Source organism: Corvus moneduloides, chromosome 4, assembly GCF_009650955.1.
Source record: "Corvus moneduloides isolate bCorMon1 chromosome 4, bCorMon1.pri, whole genome shotgun sequence".
In the NCBI taxonomy this organism is placed as follows: Eukaryota; Metazoa; Chordata; class Aves; order Passeriformes; family Corvidae; genus Corvus; species Corvus moneduloides.
In genome coordinates, this window is record NC_045479.1 from 70,863,504 (window position 1) to 70,879,482 (window position 15,979).

Sequence of the window (15,979 nt, forward strand, 5' to 3'; positions counted from 1 at the left end):
GTGGGAAATCAGGGCTTCCCCAGGTGTGAGACCACCCTCCCTGCTCCTGCAAGAAGGGACCTGGAAACTTCCAGGAATCAACCTGGAAACTTCAAGCCTCGGCTCAGAAATGACCTGAGAAAGGCAAGTGGAGACAGCACTTGCATCTGAGCTTGAGGGGTGACGTAAATTTGGCAGCCCGGGCGTGGGGACGGACACAGCAGCGTTTGGGGTTAATTCCAGGGTGGAAAGGACAAAGCCCAGGACTGGTTGCTGCCTCGAAACAGGGATATCCCTTCCCTCCACTCTCCTCCAGACCTGTTGAATGTGTGTTCCCTGCACCAACCCCCACCCCGGAGGATGCTCCAAAAGCATCCACTTGAATTCTCAACCGTACCAATCATGACTGCAGGGAGGCAGGAGCTGGGGCTCTAAAAATCCCCATCAAAGATGCTTTACGCAGTCCCTGAGCAGGGCTGCAAAAGGGGAGGCGAAAACCCTGCAAAATTCACCCCCAGCCCCGCTGCTGAGCAAACCGGGGCAAGGGAACCTCTGGGATCTGCCGGCGGCCGGAGCCCCCCGAGAAACCCCGGCTGCAGAGGGGGGGTTTATCCCCATCCCACCCATCCCTGCGGATTTTTCTGGCCCCCCCGAGGACCGGACCAGCCGGGGTGGGGGGCATGGACAGTAGTGTCTGGCATAATTTTCCAGCCCTGCAGCGGGGCTGATTTCTCGAGAGGGGAGAGAAGAGTATGTGTACCATCTGAAAAATCCCGCAGTGTGCCTGTACGTGCAAACACCCCCGCACCAGCACGGCCGCGCACACCGGCGTGCAGCGCGATGCCGCCGTGAATGCCCCGCAACCGCAGAGAAAGGAAAAACCATCAAATAACCCGAAAGAAAAAAACCCATCCAATAACCTGGGGAGCAAAGGAGGGAAAGTTGTGCGTGTCCCTGCGCGCCGGGAGGGCGGAGGGTGCCCACCAGTTGATTTTGCATCCTGCCTTGTGCCTTCGCCGGCTTTTCTTGATATATTTTATTTATTTTCTGCAACAGGGAATAAACAGGTAATGCAGGAGCCCGGCGAAGCGGAGGGAACGGGCGGGCTGAGGGATGCGCTGCATTTTTTGCTTTCCCTCTTTTCCCTATCTTCTTCCCCCATCTCTTTCCCTGGAAGTTTCTTGGCGACACGAAATGAGGAGGAAAAGCTGAATAAAAGGTGGCGGGGAGCGATGGGGAGGGCAGGCTGGGAGGCAGCGCTCCGGTGTTGAAGGCTGTATGATATTTTATGGCATTTAACACGCGGGCGGCCAGTCCGGGATGCCGCTGCGCGCTGCCCCGCGCCGCGGAGCGCGGCCGAACCGCGGCATCACTTCCACGCGTGGATTCCATCCCTCCCTTCACCCGCTGAGCCCAAATCCCCGGCGGAGGCGCGGCTCGAGGCGCGGAGGCACCGCGGGCGCGCAGCGCGGCGCAGCCGGGGCGGTGTGGGTTGGGATGCGAGCGGGATTATTTTTAGGGATTTTTTTTTTTTTTTTTAATCCCTTTCCTTGAAACTGCTGAAAAAGGTCACCGAAGGAGTTGGCTGCTAAATATTGAAAAAAAAAAAAAAAGGAAAAAAAAAAAAGAGAGAGAGAAAGAAAGGGGAAAAAAAAAAATAGATAGAGAAAGAAATAAAAAAAAAAAAAAGCCCTAAAAAGAGCGGCAGGCATGCGCACTGCGCGGATGCCATATTGGAATGAGTCTGCCGCGGGTGCGGGCGCAGGCACGGGTGGGCTCCGCTCCGCGCAGCACCGCGCACCGCTCCGCGGGGGGGGAAAAAAGGGGAAAACACCCCAAAATAAGCCAAACTCGCACAGGTAAGGCACCGCGCCCGGCCGTCCCCCGTTCCAAGCCATCCCGGCTGGCATTTCCCTTTATTTTATTTATCGGGTTTGGCAGCGCTTGGGTGGAGAGAGTCGCTTTCCCCTTTCCAAGATGTATTAAAAAATCTGTATAATTTTTTTTTTCTTTCTTTTTAAAGCGCGAGAGATGTGTGTGGACTTCTCCCCCTTTTTTCCAGAGGGTGAGCCCGTGGTGGAGTTGTTGGAAGTGTTGGCGTGCCGGGGCTGAGCCCCCGGCCGGGACCGGCGCTCGGAGCGCGGCTGCCGCTGCCCGGCTGCGCTCCGCGGGCCGGGAGGGTCCGCGCTGCCTCTGGGATCCAGCGCAGGCGTGGGGAGCTTTCTTTTTACCTCGACAGATCGCATTTTAGATGCTCCTATTTCCTTTTTTCCCCCCTTTTTCCCGCCCTCCCTTTCCCCCTTGTTTTCTATTTCCCCTTTATTCTTTTTTTCTTCTTTTTTCCCTCTTATTCTCTTTTCCCATCTTTCTTTTCCTTTTTATTTTTAATTTTTTTTCTTAATACCTATGATTTTTCTGCTTTCCTCGGGCGACCTCCTTTCAGATTTACGAGGCTGATGCACATCTCTCGGAAAGAGTTATTTTGGGTGTGCGGGTGGGTTTCTTCTGAATCTGTGGGGGAAGAGGAGGGGGGTAAAAAAGCTGCTGCAGGAGGCGAGAGGGAAGGGGGGGGAAAAAAAAGAAAAGAGAAGAAGGCAATCAGCTGTGCCAAAATGTGGAGCCCTGATCTAGACGTATTTTCCCGTAGCGCTCCCGAACTGCGGTAAATGAATATTTATAAAGCTTGTTCAACATGGCGGGTTAAGGTGTCTTCAAAAACTGCAAATAAACATTTTGCGAGGAGAAGAAGAGGGAAGGCGGGGTGCCGCGCGTTTGGTTCAACTCTCTTTTGTTGCTCGGAGAGGTGCGCTGGGGGATTCAGTGCGGAGGGATGAGGATGGATCCCAATTGAGGGTCTCCCCCCCGCAGGACCCAGCGGTGGGAAAAGTACCGGAGCATTTGTGTGTGCTGGGAAGGGACGTGTGGAGTTGGGAGCGCGGCCGATTTGCCTTTGAATGCCGAAATTGCAGGCGTGCCATGAGAAAAAAAAAAAAATAAAATGCGCCGGGAGACGGAGCGCTGATTTATTTTGCATTAGCCGTAGACATGTCGTGGGATGAGATGTCCTGTTGGAGCTGTCAAACCTTCCTGGGCGCAGTCAGCCGGGAATGTCTGGGGTGCGATTTTTTTTGCTTTTTGCATGTTTTTGTTTAGCAAAAACACTCTGGAATTGCTCCACGCAGAAATTTGGGCGGCAAACAAGTGACTTGAGCAGTGCGACCTGCGTCTCTCTTGCAGAGAAACCCTAAAAGCCCCACAGTGACGGAGGCAAATCGCAGCTTTTGCAAAGCAAGAGAAGGACTTTGCAGAGAGTTCTCAGGGAGTTGTCTGTGCCCTTCCCCGTTGCCTTTTCCAAATGTATTTTCCAGGGGATTGGAGGAGTGAGGCTGCCTCAGAGGCAGGGAGAACTTCCCCGTTCCCGTTCAGGGAGCACTCGGTGCTGCTGTTCTGGGGCTGTTTCACCGTGGCTGTAAGATGTTAACTTTGGAGCATCGGTGTTTTGAAGTGCGGGAGGCAGTGGGATGCTCCAGCTTCGCAGGCTGTCAGTGCCTGGCTGTGGATGGAGGAGCCGGGGAGAACCCAGGAGTGGCTGAAGAGCTGATCTGCTGCTCATTTCCCTGTGCCTCTTGGAGGTGCTCCCCAGAACCTCACTGTGATTTCATTTAGCAGGAACAGTTGGAGATGCTGTTTGCACACCTTGTCATGCAGGGTGAGGTTTCCCATTCCAAAAGGGCTCATCATGATCCGTCTGCCCTCCCATTTTCCCCCTCCTTTATCCAGCTCCCGGCAGGACCAAGCTGGCTCAGGGATCCAGCAAGCTCACACTGGAGCATGTGGTGGTGGGGAGGGGGGCAGAGGAGAAGATGGGGGTGACATTGTGGTTTCTTATCAAAATAGCAGAAAATGGTATTAATTATAAGCAGAGAGGCTTGGAGGACAGTTATCAAACTGTGGTGGGATTTGAGTGGCAAAATCCAGAAGCTGCAGTGGGGTTTTCTTTGGGGTGGGAAGGGATGGAACCATTGCAGAAGGGGAAGGTGTCTTCGCTCTCTGCTTCCTTGCATCTCCCCATCCCCAACTTTGCTGTCCCTTGGACAGGACAGCTTCTAAAACCAGTTTGTGCCCCTGGTGCTCTTGGGAAGAAAGTGTGGTAGCACAGTGGTGACCTGGTGTCTGAACACAGAAGCAGCTTCTCCTGGTTGTGTGATGGGGACGTGGAAATGGAAGGGATTTGATAGGGTCTCTGGAGATCCCTCTGAAGCTGGGGCAAACCTTCTCCAAGGAGTTTCTTCCTGCAGTGCCAGAGAAGGGTGCTGGCTAGGATTTAGTGCAATTTGTTTTCCTCTCTGGAAGCCTTTAGGTGAAAACAAATTTGATTTCCTTTGCTGGTGGCAGAGTAAGTGCAGGCGAGGCAGGTTCTTTCTCTGAGGTTGGCACTGCTGCCTGGGTGAGCAGGGATGCAAGTGGCTTTATTCCTCCTTTTTTTTTCCCTCTCTCCAACAGATTATTTATGAAAGGGAAGAAAACATCATCACAAGTCTAGTAACTTCAGTGCTTATAAAGGATTAGGTCCTAATAACTCCTGCGATAAGATGGAGGCTTGGTGTAATCTAAGTGAAAATCTAAAAGCCATGTAAATAAATGCAGCAAAGAGCTATAGCGAGATTGGTACCTTGTACACAGCAAGGAAATACCTTTTTAATGATTTTTAAGGGGTGCACAGGATAGTGGCACAGTAAATATATTATTAGCAAGACAGAGTAATTTCAGTTCTATATTGAGGAAACATTTGCAAATATTCAGCAGATGTTCCATGTGGCAGAGGTGGAGAGTGTGTTTTGCACAGATGTAAGAACATCTGTAGAAGACAGTATATAGTTATATAGCTGTGATTATGAGTGATAATTGACTGGCTGGACAGACAGTTGATGTTTTGATGACGCATTTATTAAAACTTTATGGAGGTGTTACTAGAAATAGGATAAACACCACAAGTGCCAATGCTTCAGACTGGGATGCTTTTCCCCCACTCTTGGCTTGTGCTGTGCTGAGCTGGTGTATTTTGGGTCCCTGCTTCTGGCCTTTCAGAGCTGTGGGATGGCGGTCTGATACGCGTGAGGGGCTGTGATGTTACCCTGTTGAAGGACAGGAGATGGTAGAGAAGGTGCCATCTTGTTTCTCAACAGATGTTGTGAAGAAATTCTTGGCTGTGAGGGTGGGGAGGCCCTGGCACAGGGTGCCCAGAGAAGGTGTGGGTACCCCTGGATGCCTGGAAGTGTCCAAGGCCAGGCTGGACAGGGCGTGGAGCAACCCGGGGTAGTGGAAGGTTTCCCTGCCCGTGGCAGGGGCTTGGAACAAGATGGTCTTGAAGGTCCCTTCCAGCCCAAACCATTCTGTGTTTCTGTGAGTCTTCGAGGACTTTTCACTGGTTAAATTCACTGGTTAAATTGGGGTGGGGTAAGCAGAACCATGGAGAGTGTCCGAGGAGGTTTGCAAGGATGATGATGGTTGAAGGAGGTGTCTGGTCCCTGACTGTCCAAGTGATAAAGTAAAGGAATTGTGGAAAACTTCAAAACTTGTGACAAGTAGCCAAAGCTTCAAGCAGAGGAGCCAGAGGTATGTTCATCAGGGTTCACAGAAAAAAATTAATGTGGTGATCACAGGGTCCATGTTTTAGATGACCTAAAGGTGTCAGAAGTATTTTATTACTATAAATATTGATGCAGAGTCTATCAGCTGGTGCAGCAGGGTCCTCAGTGCTGAAAATGAAATGCTTTTGATAACAGTGATGCCACCTGAAATATGAGTTTGTTCTGTCATTGTAACATCTGGTCCCTGGGAGCAGGGTTCTTTTAGGATTAGAGTAGCTGATGGTACCTTGTCAACATTTAAAACTCATAATTTGAAACTGTTGATCTTTGCATGACAGACCCTGATGAAACCTGTCAAATACATCCTATGGGTTTTTTTGCCAAAAGATTTCTCTTTCCTTTATTTTCTGTGTCTTGAGGTATGACTCCTACAGTGGTTAAAAAGGTTTGAGTTACAAAATAAGGAAATACAGAAATAAGAGTGAAGACTTTGTCACTGACATTTAAAAAACTCCTGAAAAATTCTATTTTGAGATTGGCCTTTTGTAAGACCTCAACAAAGCATTCTTGTGAAGGCTGGTTTGGAAAATGTGTTCACAGTGTACTCCCATTTTTATGAATCAGAAGTGTTGCTCTAAAATTAAATAGTAACAGAAAGAAAAAGAACCCAAAACCAAGTAATTCTTGACAGCTGACCCAGAGATCAATTCTGAGTAGGTGTGAGGCTTAAAAAAAGTATGTGCAGAATCCTTGCTATTTTTACTCCCAATTCCTGCTTTCATGACTAATATTCTTAGCATCACTGGATGTCTTGTGCAAAGGAGCCCTCTTTTTCTGGGTAAAGTTCTGAGACCCAATTTAAATACAAGTTAATTAGAAAGTCTTGCATTTATTTGCTTGGCAGGGATGTGGAATTCCCTCCTAAAATCCAGGAGGTGACATTATCCTTGCCCCTGCAGTGTAGGAGATCAGACAGGACAACCATGGGTTGAGGATCCTTAAAGTCTAAAAGGTCCTAAGTCCCTTGTGGAGCCTTTTGGGTAGAAAGCCATATCTCTCCTAGGTGCATGAAAAATACACCTTTAAAGAAGGTTCAGGAAAAAGCAAAAATAACTGGTTCTTGGAAGGTGTTTTGAGCGTGGGATCTCAGGGCAAGTGTAAGATCAGACTGCAAAATGCTTTGTTGGGATGGTGGTGGGGCATTAAATCTGGATGCTTTGCAGCAGTTCTCATGTTCACATGAAAGGGAATCCGATCTGTTTTTGGAGAAACTGGGTGGAATTAGCCCTGTAAATGGGACTTGTAGGACTCTATGAGTTAAAATGTCTTGTGCAATTTGGGTCTGGATAGACCTTGGCAGGGGTCTGCTGGCTGCTCTCCCGTGTGCTTGGCCAAGGGAAGGGTCCTCCTCTTCCTGCTGTTGTACTGTGAGGTGGCTGGAGATGGTTGTGGGGGCTGGATTTTTAAACATTTTTATTTTTTTAGCAGATCCTGCCAGTCGGTGGAGCTGCTTCTAGATGCAAAGCACTGACAGGGATGTAAGTGCATGTAGGACTAAGAGCCCAAGCACTGATCAGCTGTGCTGTTTAAATGAACCAAACAGTGCCAAGATCTAAAATGTCATTTTTTTTTCCTAAAAAGTGTTGGAAGCAGATGGCAGATGTTTCCTGGATTCTGGTTTGCATCTTGTATTTTTTTTTTTTTTTTTTAAATGGCTCTGACTGCTGCAAAGGCGTAGAAGGCAGAACTGATTGCCCTGGACAGTGGGAGTTTGGTTGATGAGGGACTTTTGAACTGGCCTCTAAATTAAGTCCGTGAAAACAGCGTTTTGTGATTCCTGCTGGGTGACTTCTGTGGCTGGGCTGATTGGTCACACTCAGGGGGTCTGACTGATTAATTTGGTCCATGTGGCTGGTGTTTCGAGGTGATACATCAGGTGATGGGGGTTGGAACTCAGTGATCCTTAAGGTGCCTCCCAGCCCATACCACTCTGTTCTGTGGTTTTACCTAAGGAGATGAGATGTCTCAGGACGATAAAGCAGCTCTGTGTCTTCAAGTTACCCCTCTCAAAGGCTTCCTATTTTCAGCTCTGTTTCAAACACAGAGGTGGAAGAAGACAGAGTGTTGCACATGATTGTTGCTGTGTTTGTTCCTTGCAGTTCCTTTTCCTGTTATAAAGGGCCCCAATCTTCTTCATGGCCCTGGCTCAGGTGAGAGCTTTAGAAGATGCCCAATCTTAAATATGCCATATTTCCAAGTAGTTGGTGTATGTTGGGTGCTTAGCAGGGATAGAAGTGCTTTACCAAAGTGGGAAATTGTGGAAATTGCCTGTGGAGTCGTGGAGAAGGTGACAGAACAGCTGGAAACAGGAAATGTTAGTATGTGGTGACCTCCTTCTCCTTGGCACGTGTGCTTCATGGGATGCTGAGCGTGGGGATGTCCAGGGTTCACAGGGGTGATGGCAGGCATAGAGGTGGGGCAGCAATACCTCCTTGCCCTTGCTTGTAAAACATCCAGCTCATTCAGAAAGAAAACTTAATCAGAAAGTGCTTAAATTTTTGAGGTTTGATCTAGTCTTCAGAGAAGTTTGTGGCAGGTTTTGGCTTGGAAGTCCATCTCTGGGGTCCTTAGGTTTTATTTACACACAGGACAGCTAAGAGGGGGATCTGTACCCAAGCCTGGGTGTCTGCCTGTTATCTGTCTTTTTTTTTCTTACTACTGCGGGGCTTTTTGCTGTAAACAAGTTAAGAGTCTCTAGTTAGATTTATTTTACTTCCTGTTATCTTATCTTACTACCATTTATCTCAGTGTGTATCCTGGACTCGGGAGCATGCCAGCTAGGGAGGATGAGAAAATTGCTTTGTGAGACAGGTTTGTCTCTGTTGGCATCAAAAGTGTGAAGCTTTTGGCACCAGTGCAAGAAGAGAGGAGAGCAAGGACCAGCTGAGTTACAGGGACTGCTACCACCTTGCATAATCCCTTCTCTGCCATGTGCTTTCAGAGAAGTTTGGTTCCTGTCCTTCTCTGACTTTGAGGTGGACAATCCAGGCCTTCCCTACTCTGGTGGTTCCCTAGTTTCCTGTTCTTGCATGTTTTCCCTCCAGGCTGACTCATTTATTTTCTGCTGCTGCTCAAATGTTGACTTCAAGAGCAGAAAGATGAGCCCTGTTGAGTGGCTGGAAGGGGCCTTGTACAGACCATCCCATACCCCAGGGCAGGATTAACTCTACCAAGATCACTTTCTGGACAGATCAGCATCCTGACTCCTCCAAAAAGCCCTTTCCACAGTGTATCCCACTTCTTCACCAGATTCATTGTAAGTGATTTCTTCTCCTGCCCAAATCAAATGTCCCCTCCCTGCAGTTTAAACCAAACTGCCTTCTTTGATCCACCAAGAACATGGAAAACACATTATATTCTTTCCCCATTCAGCTGTTTTTTATGTATTTGAATATTGTGAAGATTCCTGGTTCTCTAGAGTACATGGTATTTGTTTCTTCCACCCTAGAGTACAACACAGAGCTGTTCAAAGCAGTAAATTTTCCCTTATTAAAATCCTATGGGGTCTTCAATATGAAAGAGAAATTGTCACTTGGTATAAGTGAAAACATTTGGTGAGGGAAGCTCTCAAATAAATAATAAAAAACCCCTCACAGGAATTTGGAATAAAAGGTTCTTAAAAGGTTTCCAACTTGTACTTTGTCTGAGAGGAGAGACAGGCCCTTTTTCTAGGAGGTAAAACTGTGCCTTGATGTGTTCAGTAGCCCTTTTGAGTGAGCTTGCACTGCATTGTGCGGATGCTCAGGGATGTAAAAGTTATGGAAGGCTGCCACTAGCAGTGCATCCTGGATCATGTCCCACAGGGATGAGTCCCCCTTCATCCTGATCCACGAACAGCACCAGTACCACATGGCATTTGAGCATCTCCCTTCACCTTGTCTAGTGGAAGGTCTCCCTACCCGTGGCAGGGGGGTTGGAACCAGATTATCTTTATGGCCCAACCCAAACCATTCTATGACTCTGATTCAGCTTGTCTGCTGGGGAATTTGGATATTTAAAATCTTAACAGGTGCTGTGCAAGAACAGGAACCCCCTGAGTTCATTCATCTCATCTGAATTTCAGGTGTCTGACTTGGACCACTTAAGTCATCCTTTGGACGCGATTTTTCTTGGCTTGGTTTAGGCCAGATACTTGGAAAAGGTTCTTCACCCAGAGGGTGGTTGGGCACTGGAACAGCTCCCCAGGGAAGTGGCCACAGCACTGAGCCTGACAGAGTTCAAGAAATGTTTGGACAACACTCCCAGACACATGGTGGGATTCTTGGGGTTGTCTTGTGTAGGGCCAGGAGTTGGACTTGGATGATTCTGGTGGGTCCTTTCCAGCTCAGGATGTTCTGTGATCCTCTGACCTTGCAGCCCTGCTGCCACTCTCAAGTGTCACTGCGCTGAGAGGTGGGAGCATCTCCAGTCAACGTCTCTTGCTGGATTTTGGAGGGGCCAAAATCAGTCCCAGTTCACTGGGAAAGCAGTGGAAGTTATTTCTCCACTTAACATTACATGGGCACACCTGATTCACCATTCAGGCAAGAGGTTTCAAGGATGTACGGTCTTCTTTGTCCTTCTTGTGTCAATCTGAATTAACCAAGTTTGTATTTGAGAGAGAAAGTAAATTTTTCAGGGGTACCTTTAAGCAAGAGCCCCAGGGTGCTGGATTTGTGTGTGGGTAAGGGACCTCTCCCTACAGGGAATTACTCCAAAGGGAGAAAACCCAGGATTGAGTTGACAGGAGAAATGTAAAATGGTGTGAGGAAGCCAGTGCTGGTGCTTGTACAAGGAGCCAATATTGATACAGATGACAAGGCTGGAGATAAAGGCAGGGCTGAGACTGACAGCCGTGGGAAGAAGGAAATAAAAGAGATTCTTTATTGTATTGCCTGGCTTTTCCTGCCTGTGAGTTAAGAGCCTGGATCTGAACTAAATACCAAGGGAATGGGAACTGCGTGGGGGGAAGAATCGGATCAGGCTGAACCACCACTGTGCAGAAACAATGAGCAAGGGATCTGAAACCAGGGAATTTCCCCCCTCCCTGCTCTCTCAAATGCATTTCATAGAATTTTCCTTTGTGCTCCTGCCTGGTGTAATGTCACCTCGAGCCTCTTTTGGTGCTGTTTCCCATCACCTTGTTCCCAGGCTGGCTGTGTGGCTTTTGTGGTCCTTAATTCGGTTTCCAGTGGATTTCCACTGGCAGAGGAATTGGAGTACAGTGGTGTGTGCTGCTTGTGTAATGTTGATGATTGCAGGCCAGCCAGCGTGCTACTGTTAACAATATGGCTGGGGACTCTGTTTGAAGTGTTAATTAGCAGCAATTAATAAGAAGTGAAAAATTAATACCCTGTGTCAGCTTTCTTTGCTAGTTAGTTATATCAACACTAAAGCTCAGAGCTGTTTTGAAGCTGGTGTTTGCGTAAGAGTTTGGTCTTGTTGTCATGTGGTATTGGGAGAATATTGAAGTCCTCTCCTACCCTAATTTGTAAAATAGTTATTCCCAAAGTAAGCCAAGTAATGGCCTCTAATAGATCCAGTTTCCTTGGCATGTGGGTGCTCTCGACATGACATTTGAAAACCAGTAAGTTGCCCATAGCTTAAGCAAAAAATACATTAAAATAGAGTTTAAAATAGAGTTTAAAAACCCAAACATGTTGATGATGTTGCTGAATGTGCCTCAGAGGTTCTGTATTTCCCCCCTCTTAACTAAAGTGGGCTCCAACCCAGTCCCAGATGGGGCCACTGAGGATGGGTTCCAGTTGTGTTGCAGACACCTTGGGCAGGTTCCTGCTGGTTTGCCCATCCATTTTCCATTTCTGATGGGAAATTCCATGATCCAGGGGTTTGAGTCCCTCATAGGTCTGGTGGCAGATTTGAGGCTTGGCTGTGTAAAAAAAAAAAAGGCAAGTACTGTTGTTGTCTGGTAGGGCACCTTCAGCTTTTTATCAGCTCATAACTTTGTTTTATCAGCATCATAGAGGCATCACGAGATTTAACTACAATACCAAGAGGGTTATGTTCCTTCTTGGTATATATATTGTTACCCGTGAGCTCTCTTTAAGATGGTGGATTTGTTGTGTTTAAATTGATCTCTCTGTTCTTTGAGTTTTTTTGGTAGACCTGGGTTACCTTCCATCCTTCTCTGGTCCCAGGCAAAAATGAAAACAGCCATGTCCACCCAAGGTTCATCTTCAGCTGGCATCTCCCCTTCTCTCACATTTAACAAGCTTGATGTAAAATCCTGATACTTAACTAATTTATTATTAATGATATTTATGGAAGTGTTCTCTACCAAAGGAGAAGTGGGGTTTTTTTGGCTTTCAGTAAACTGACTGCTTCTAGTTTCATGGTTAATTGAAACTTAATATACACTGGGGATGAGTGATGTGTATGTTCTGAGGTTAGCTGCACTCAGAACACTCGGAGTCTATAATACACTTAATTCATTAGCAAGTCTCATGTCAACAAAGAATGAAGATGAAGTGCTGTAGTGGCAGTGGGAAAAGGGTCGTATTTATGGATAACTGAAAGTTCAAAGAGCATTTTGTGAAGAGACCAACAACCATATTGCTCTGAGCTGGTTTATGATCTTCCTTTTTAAAAATACTTTTTTATCTTTCATTAGCAGGTTCCTTTGGGGTGGGGAACATGAATTTCTAACTTTGCCTGAACAACCTTCAGTGGGGGGTCGAGTCACCTGCCTTGGTAATTTGCTTCCACCAGTGATTTTTCTGTGAAACACCCGTGGTTTTTGCAGGGTTTAATTGCAGCTGTGATTGCTCCAGCAGACAGTCCCACTGTGGTCCAGTTAATGGATATCAAACACTTGACATGCTCCTCGTCTTTTTCGCTTCTGCTATAACTGCTCACACACGTCTGTTTCTTCTTTTAAATTGCCATTGTAGCTGCCTTAAAAACTGGGAGTGAGAAATCCATGACAGAACACTCTCCTCCTTTCTATTTTATAACCATCATATCTAGTCTTCTAGAATATGCCTCCAGAGTAGTAAAAGTTGAAAAAAATCCCATATATTTTTACAATCTTATTACACCCTGCTTTGCCTGGCTTCTGGCAGTAAACTTCTTTCCTACTTTTAGTCACACATTTTGCAGAGCATTTGGCATGGGTGCTGCCAGCACAGTCCTCTCTGTCCTGCAGGATTTGGAGGCTCCTCTAACAAGCAGGACCAGTCCTCCCCATCAGATATTCTGGACACACACCTTCCCTACTGCCTGTCTTTGCTTTAGCATATCTTGTGTGAATAGCTGGTTCCCTCTGTGCCCATAACCCCAGCTCTTGGTTTCTCTTTTTCAGTCATCCTTTGACATCTCGTTATTCATCAGCATCTCAGAGTTTTACTGAAAAGCTCACTTTGGAGTTCTTTTTAATCTACTCCTAAAGGTGTATCTCGGGGTATTGCTTGTCTGGTGGCTTACTGGGGCTGGAAATGCAGTTCTCATTTAGTCTGGTGTCTGATGCAAAATCTGGTCAGCCTGGATGCCCTTTCTCATATAATTTTTAATTTCTGTGTGTTTTTATTCCACTTTGAATTTACTATGGTCATTCCTTCTAGAAGAATCTCCTCTGCTAACGTAACCCAATTTAAAATGAGTTAGTATTTGCTGCCCTGCATGTTAAAACTGGTAGTTACCTTAGGTCAGTCTGCATTCAATAAACAGTTGCAGCTAGCACTATTTCATGAGGGTATCTGCATTTTGCATGCTCAGTTTTATTTTTTAGAGTTACTTCAGTCTCTCTCTCTCTCATGAGTATTTTTGCTTCAGTGTTTCCTCTGTTTCATTATCCCAAATCTCCCCATTTGGAAGTTTGAATATTTATGGAGTGAGATACCTCACACAGTGTTAGCCATCAAAAAGCTGGAAATCAAGGGCTGAAATGGGTGGAAGATGGTGGAGATGGTTCTTGCCTTTTTTTATTTGTTTGTTTTTTTACCATGGGTTGTGCTGCCTTGTGGGCTGATCCTTCTCTCTCTGTTGGTGGCATTGGGAGCTGGAGGGAACTTGGAGATGTGAAGCCTCTGAATACTGCTTATTTCATTATTGTTGCTGTTGATATTATTGCCACTATGGTCCTTTTTTGTGGTTTTCATCCACCCCCAGCTTCAGCTTGGAGACAAGAGCAGGATGGAAGGGTCACCATCAGAGAGTCATGGAATTTTTTAGTCTGGAAAAGGCATTTAAGATCTTTTATTCCAACTGCATCCAGATGGGATGACATGAGTACCGTTGGGAAAGGCTGAGGGAATGGGTTGGTGTAAAATAAATCACTCACTGCTTTTTTTATTTTTCCTTTAGCTTGTCCTCCTTGCTGCAAGATGAATTAGGAAGGCAAAGCCTCTTCCTCTGAGCCATGGAGACAAGGGCATCCTTCATTGCCAGCATGAGAGAGACCCAGCACCTCTCCCCAGAGCAGGATCCCAGCCCAGCCAACGGCGATGGGGAGCAGTTTGATTCAGGTGAGCTCCCCCTGCCCTCCACGAGTCCTTGTCACTGCTGCAGCTCATCACAGGTAGAGGTGGGGACAGCCATGCTGCCAGGGAGGCGTTGGGAATGGTTGTACAGCTCCAAACCCTTTTACAGTCTTAGGGATTCGACTGCGTCCTGCGATTGGTGGGAAACAGGAGCTTTTCTTCTTCGGGGTCTCTTTGACAATATGTATCAGCTATTCAAAATTGAAACAAAAAGCCATGGAAAACTTTTCTCAAGGCATCATATTGTGTTCTCCCAGCTTCCCCACCATTTTTTATTACGTTGAAGTTTTGTGGTTAAGAGAGACGAAACAACCATTCAGAAATTACAGCATTTCTCTTCTGTTTTGATCTTCCTCCTCATTTCCTTCACTATTTTTCAGTGCTTCAGGTGAGGGGGCTTCACGAAAACTAGACCAGCCAGAGGAGAGCTGGTCACATGTTGTCCTTGTGCTCATGACTGGATGCTTTGTAGTGTTCTGGGAGGGGCTCCTGAAGCTGAGGATTTGCTGTGCTAAATTTGTTCATTCCGTGATAGATACAGAAAAGTGGATGCTACATTCTGATGATTTCTGATGGAATTAGGTGCTTTAACTTCCCATATCCGGCCTTAACAGGAGGAGACCATGTCATATGATGAAAAAGTACAGTCTGGCTAGACCTAACCTACTTTCTTTCTGATGCCAAGCTTTTCCCTGCTTCTCCCTCAGCATGACAGACATTTGGTCACCCAGCCTTCAGTTTCTGCACTTCTTGTAGCAGCTCAGTGATTTTCCTGTTTCCTTGGACACCAGGTCCTTGGATTTCCAGTGTGGACACGTCCAGGGTGATACAGTCACCCTGGATCTGTTTTAATCTGTGGAACAGAGATGGGAGCCTCTGAGATGAGGTTCAATTGGCCACCCATAGACCTTTTTTTGGGAATGAGAAGAAACTGGCCTGCAATGCCTAAATTTCTGTGAGGATAAGGATTTTGATGGCTCTTCCGAGGCCATTTGTGGTTAATCAGGTGTCTGTGTGTCTCCTTGTCCCCACCCCTCGTCTGTGAGCACTTCAGTGTTCTATTCACTCAAAAAGTCATGTATGTGTATCTAGCTGCTATAAATAGGATATTTAAGCAATTTGCCTTAAATACTTTCTCCTACAGTGAAGCTTGGGGAAAAAAAAACAAACTTGTGTTTCTGGAGCCACAGAATTCGGGTATTTTATCCCCTTTTTTTCCACAGCTGAACATCCCAGGGGGCTGTTAACAGCTGGAACAGTTGCATTTTTATGGTGTCAATGCACGAGCACTTTAAAGCCATTGAGAGGCTCGCAGATAATGACTTGTTGATTTTATTTGCCATCCTGGGCTTGTTTATACATCACTGTATTGTAAACCAGCCAGCCTTGACTCCTTCATTAAGAAAAAGCTCTGGACCTAAGTACCAATAATTGGAAAGGGAGCTGATATGTAAAATAGGTTTAATGCCAGATTTATCACCTCTCAGGGGGTCCTGTGCTCCTCAGCTGTTGGGTTTTTCTGATGGATGAGGAGATTTATGTGCAGCCCTGTTGCATGTGTAGGTGGTGTTGGGTCCTTCGGGCTTGTCTCATCCCAGTGCCACTCTGTGCCTGCTCTGGATGCTCTCCTGCCAGAATTCCAGCAGGGAACAAAGTCCATTAAAAAACCGTTTTGAAAACATACAGTCCCTTCAAAATTCGTTGTGGTGAAATGAAGCAAAATAAACCACTGATGCTGTGATAAATGAGTACTCTGACATTATTTTTACGGACCTTGTAAAAGTAATTTCCTGATAAAGTCTGCAGATAAAACACGGTAGAGGAGCCAGGCTGGTGATGTGTCAGAGAGGAATGAGCTGACAGGGAGGGAAG

At 46.6% G+C, this 15,979-nt stretch overlaps 1 protein-coding gene across 2 annotated transcripts in view; it reads left to right on the forward strand.

Annotated features, from left to right (window-relative positions):
* The first annotated feature begins 844 nt into the window (after positions 1-844).
* The window catches only part of SFMBT2 (Scm like with four mbt domains 2), a 105,698-nt gene continuing 90,563 nt past the window's right edge, over positions 845-15,979 (forward strand). The window contains exons 1-2 of one of the 2 annotated variants that reach the window (XM_032106200.1): positions 845-1,046; positions 13,932-14,092. In XM_032106200.1, coding sequence (XP_031962091.1) covers positions 13,987-14,092 — 106 coding nt within the window. In that variant the 5' untranslated portion in view covers positions 845-1,046; positions 13,932-13,986. Of the gene's footprint in view, positions 1,047-1,711; positions 1,839-13,931; positions 14,093-15,979 lie in introns of those variants that run through there. The other variant, XM_032106199.1, reaches the window with a different exon arrangement.